This window comes from Ascidiella aspersa, chromosome 9 (assembly GCF_963924565.1).
Source record: "Ascidiella aspersa chromosome 9, kaAscAspe10.2, whole genome shotgun sequence".
Taxonomy (NCBI): Eukaryota; Metazoa; Chordata; class Ascidiacea; order Phlebobranchia; family Ascidiidae; genus Ascidiella; species Ascidiella aspersa.
This window is the reverse complement of record NC_139455.1, coordinates 14,494,209-14,499,210: the sequence shown is the minus strand read 5'-3', so window position 1 is coordinate 14,499,210 and position 5,002 is coordinate 14,494,209. Positions and strand designations below refer to the sequence as shown.

The window sequence follows — 5,002 nt, the reverse complement described above, 5'->3', positions numbered from 1 at the left end:
TATATAATTTTGAAATGATGGATTATGTTACAACTTACAGTAATACAAGCAGAGAACCAAAGAAAATCAGCGAACATAAGAAAGTATATATATATATAAATATAAATATGAAATACAAAACTAAATAACATTTGAAAAAATACACAAACAATGAACAAGGTTGTTGAACAATAAAATATTTAAAAAATATCCTTCTCGTACACAATTAGATTAAAAAGGCCCCAGAATAAAAGTTACTCAAAAAAACTCAAACTTCAAAATTTTGAAATGTTTGTTTTATTTTTTGAAGGTTTGCCTCAAATTTTTTTTCTTGAATTTCTTTGTCGTTTAGAATTTCACGCATTTCTTCTTCTGTAGATTTTATTTTTGCTTTTAATCTTTTAATTTCTTGTTCCTTGTCAGATTTGTAGCACTTGATTTCATTGTTATATGCAGTTGTCAAAGATTGCAACTGATCCTTGTACATTTTGTCACACTCATCTACTTTTTTTAAAGCATTTGATGCAGTGGCTAGAGCTAAATCTTTTTCCTCTGTTAACTTTTTCTCTTTTTCAGTCATTTTTTCATTGACACTTTTCACTTGCATTTCAAGAGTGCTTAAAAGTTTAATTTTTTGTGACCAATTAGTTTTTAAGTCATTATGCTCATCAACCATGGCATCATAACTTTCAGAAGCTTCAACCAGTTTTTGTTGCAATTGATGCTTTTTGTTTTGTAATTTGGCACAGTCATTTTGCAATGCGCTATTTTCTTGTTCTAAATCCTCAATTTTACGTTGCAAGCAGTTTTGCTCCAATAAATTTTCATCCAATTTATTACTAATTTCTTGATCCTTTGCAGAAAGAGCCTCTTTTAGCTTTTGGATAGTATCTGTTTGATCATTAACAATCTTACTTTTTATTTTTAAAACATCATTATCAGTTTGATTAGATTTCTTAAGGGTAACAATTTCAGTCTGCAAATTTTCAATCTTAAGTTCTAGACGACCTCTATCTTGAGCTAAAGAGGAACCTTGTTGAGCAAGTTCTAAGCCCCATAATTTTCTTTCCTCTTTGAGGCCCCCAATAACAGATTTTAATCCGGTAATTTCAGAAATAAGTTTAGAATTTTCTTGTTTAATTAGTTCCAATTGGAGTTCTTTTTTGTGTGCATCACTAGTAGCTGTTTCAACAACAGAGATTTTTTCCTTGTATTGAATCTTATATTTGTCATTGTCTTTTGTTAAAACAGAAATTTTACTTCTTTGTTCTTTTATAATACTGGTCATGTCTGTAATCAATTTCTTAGACTTTTCTTCATTTATGCTACATTTTTGAAGTTGCTCATTTAAATCATGAGTCATGTGTGTCAAGTTTTGGTGATTTTTTGCAAGCTCAGTAAATCTGTTATTTTCTATACATAGTGCATCCCTAAATTCTCTTTCCAAATCATTATATTTATTTTGTGCCACAGACAATCTTTCCTCAGCTGCAGAAAGCTGAAAATGGTGTTTGGCCTGGGCTTCCTGAACTTTTTCAGCTAGTAGAGCGGAGACATTTTGTCTTTCATTTAACAGTTCTGAACTACATTTTACGGCCTCTTCTTTTTTGGTTATTAGCAGCTCTTCCAAATCCCTAACCTTCTTAGTTAAAGTCCGGCATTCCAACTTGGAATCATTGTAAGTGCTGCTTAGCACAGTGAGTTTATCGTTAAGAGACTTGACCTTGTCTGTTGCCAGTTCTTTCAGCTTCTTTTTTTCTAGGGCAAGGTTATCTAGTTTACTTTTAAGATGTTCATTTAGTTCTTCACTTTTGAAAAGAGCTTCTTTGTGTTGATCAAAATCTAGCTTTATTTTTGCGTTTTCTTCTTCAATGGATTTTAGAGACAGAGCAAACTTTTCGGTTAACTCCTTTTCTTCTAACAATGCACCTTTAAGTTTTGTCGTGGCATTAGAAGCCAAATTCTGTAACATTTTCTCATTTGAACAATCGGAATGTTTCTTTTGTATGATTGCAATTAGTCTTTTACTTGCTTGTTCAGCTTTCCATCTTCGTTCTCTTTCAATTTCCAAATCTTTTACCAATTTCAAAAAAGTGTTTTTGTCTGTTGTCGATGTACTTTCTTTACGCTGGATTACATGTTTCCTTGATGTAGGGGTCAATTTAGACATCACAGGTATTTTTTGTTTCTTTAAAATGACTGATTTTTTCATTTTAGGTTTTGGATCTTCTCTGTGGGTTGATTGTTTCCGATTTAGTTTATTGTCTTCCAATTCAGGATTTCTATTAGCGCTTGTTGTTAGTTGATTTGTCTGCTGGGCAGTGGAAAAGTAACTGCAAGCATCAGGCAATCGAGTCACTGAAAGAGTTTTATCATCTTCTGGCAAATCTAACACAATATTAGCAAACATTTGTTCAGTATTAGAACAGCTTTGAGTGATTTCCAATGTATCTAGATGTAAAAGTTGTGGTAGTGACTGAATGAGAGTTTGTCTGTAACCAAGGATTTTGCAAAGTGGGTTTCCATGAATGCCAACTTGAAGAGTGAGATGTTTTAAGTTCACCAAGCCTTGTAAGCATGACACAACATGGCCTGTATCTGTTAAAGCATTGCCATGTAATTCTATTCTTTCAACTGAATACCGAGATCCATGCAGATCACAGAATCCAGCAATAGATGAAATATTATTATATGAAAGATTAATGTATCTTAACTTGTTCAAATAATGGAGTCCACTTACACTGGATAGCTGATTGGAAGCAACATTTAGAGAGTTAATTGCAGAAGTACTTTCCAATCCTTTTAAAGATTGAAGTTTATTTGAAGAAACATTTAGATTTTCAAGTAGAAAGCAACTTTGTAAACCATCTAAAGTTTCTATGTCATTTAAGTGGGCATTAATCGAAATAACTTCCTTTGAGAATGACATATCTTGTAAACTTTTTAAATGCATTCCAATACAAACCACACTTTCTTTTGGCATATTGTTTTATTCTTTTAAAACTTTCTAAAAATAAAAAACGCAAGTTAAGCGTGAACGGTTTAATGCATTGTTGCAACTATTGTTTACTTCAGTTCTGAATTCATGCCAACCGCCAAACAACAGGATTGGCGTAACAACCCGCATGGGGGCGCTCTAATTTAAAAACCTATTTAGAACGGAAGCCATTTTTGGTTGTAGCATTATTTAGGTTAGGCGGTATTTATTCTAAAGGTAGCCTTTTCGTGCACTGAATAAAAGTTATGTAATTTATTTTAATGGCCACAATGAATAAGCTGTTTTGCTGGAGTCGGACTCAAGTTTATTTTTCGTCCGGATTCGGACTCGGGTTGTTAATATAAACCGACTTCGCAGAACTGCTGCTTATAGACGTTGACGATATACGCCCAAACAAGATAGTACAGCCGGATTAATTACAACCACTGCTATTTAAACTTTCTCTCCGTTATAAACGGTTAACAACTTATTTATAATAATTCGTGCACCTGGTAAATAGCAATATGTAAAAGAGCAGGGGCGGATCTAGGATGTATTGTTTGGGGGACGCCATAAAACCTGTGGTCACAAATACAATGTGTAATAAAAGAAACTTTCAGAAACACGGTGACTTTTATTGTTTACTAAAGACTTAGTTAGCAAAAATCGTGATTGAAGTTATATTCATATTTACTTTTTAGTTAATCGTTAAATTATTTCAATCGTTATCATCGGACACAGCCTTAGCAAACTTACACGGGGAAAATGTAGTCTGCGGACTCTTTTTATTAGTCAGCAATTAAAATGTTCGGCCAGGCAACGATTTTAAAGAAAACATTACTTTCTAAGAAAATCTTTCATATTATGTTTGCTTGTGACCACACAATTACACACAAAACTACAGGAGTACCGGTAATCCTCCAAGAGTAAAGACATTTTATTTGAATCTCTATCCACCCTGGTTCCTCTTCCATTGTGTAGAGGATGGGTCGTAACTTTTTATCCATGACACACTATCACCGATTCCGTGACACCCTGCCACCGATTCAGTGACACCCTGTCACCGAGGTCGTGACACCTTGTCACCGATTCGGTGACATCTTGTCACTGATTTGGTGAAACCCTTTCACTGTTTCGGTGACACCCTGTCACCGATTTCTTTATACCTGTCATCGATTTGGTGACATATTGTCAATAGTTTGGTGAAACCCCATAAATCATTTTTTTCATTCTAAAAAATGTTTGCAATGGCCAAACGCACTTTTATTTGGTTAAACGTAGTGGTTTGTTCCATATATTGCTACCTAAAACTAAAGTCCAGTTTCATACTGCGTATTTAACATGTTAACACCCTACAGACCAGTTTCCCAACACTTAAGTAGGCTGTCCTGTTTGACACATTGGTAGTCCGAATGATTCACACTAAAGCTTTATTGGAATCCGGGCACTTTAATTTAAGTAGTTTTCTTCGTCATAGCAAAATACCCAATAATATCCTTAATGCGTTTTCTATGCCAATGAATGGTTTACAGCAAATAGAGAAAACACATAATGGAACAAAAGTACAAACCAAATAGACGTGTTTGATAATCTTACACTTGAATTATAGACATGTAATATATAGGCCTAACAGCCAACACAATCAAACACAGATACAGTTTAGGTAAAACTGCTTTAAAGTAAATGTGCTTTTTAAAAAAGTTTGTCATAATTTGTGATGTGTGCATGAAGTACTTCCTTTGTTAGCAAAAATTATAACACTGGTAATTATGTATGGCGGTGGTTCCCAACCTTTTTGTTCTCGAGACCACTTTTAAGTTTTCGATAACTTGCGCGACCCCCCAATTATAGTGTGTGATACCATAGAGCACTAAATGTATTAGTGCTCTATGGTGATACATAAACCAGAGTCAATAAATAACACATATTAAAATTGTCAAAATTTAAATGTAGAGAAAACATAGGGATTGTATCGAAATTTGGCTAAAATGTAATGATTTACCTATGCAAAACAAGCTAAAGTTAGGGTTTACAGTTCACATGTAC

At 33.7% G+C, this 5,002-nt stretch overlaps 1 protein-coding gene across 1 annotated transcript; it reads right to left on the bottom strand.

Moving 5' to 3' along the window:
- Window positions 1-184: 184 nt before the first annotated feature.
- LOC146133140 (leucine-rich repeat and coiled-coil domain-containing protein 1-like) lies at window positions 185-3,025 on the bottom strand. Its single transcript, XM_083396437.1, has one exon. It carries the CDS (start codon window positions 2,960-2,962, stop codon window positions 248-250), a length of 2,715 nt encoding a protein of 904 aa, XP_083252563.1. The 5' UTR covers window positions 2,963-3,025; the 3' UTR covers window positions 185-247.
- Window positions 3,026-5,002: the final 1,977 nt, after the last annotated feature.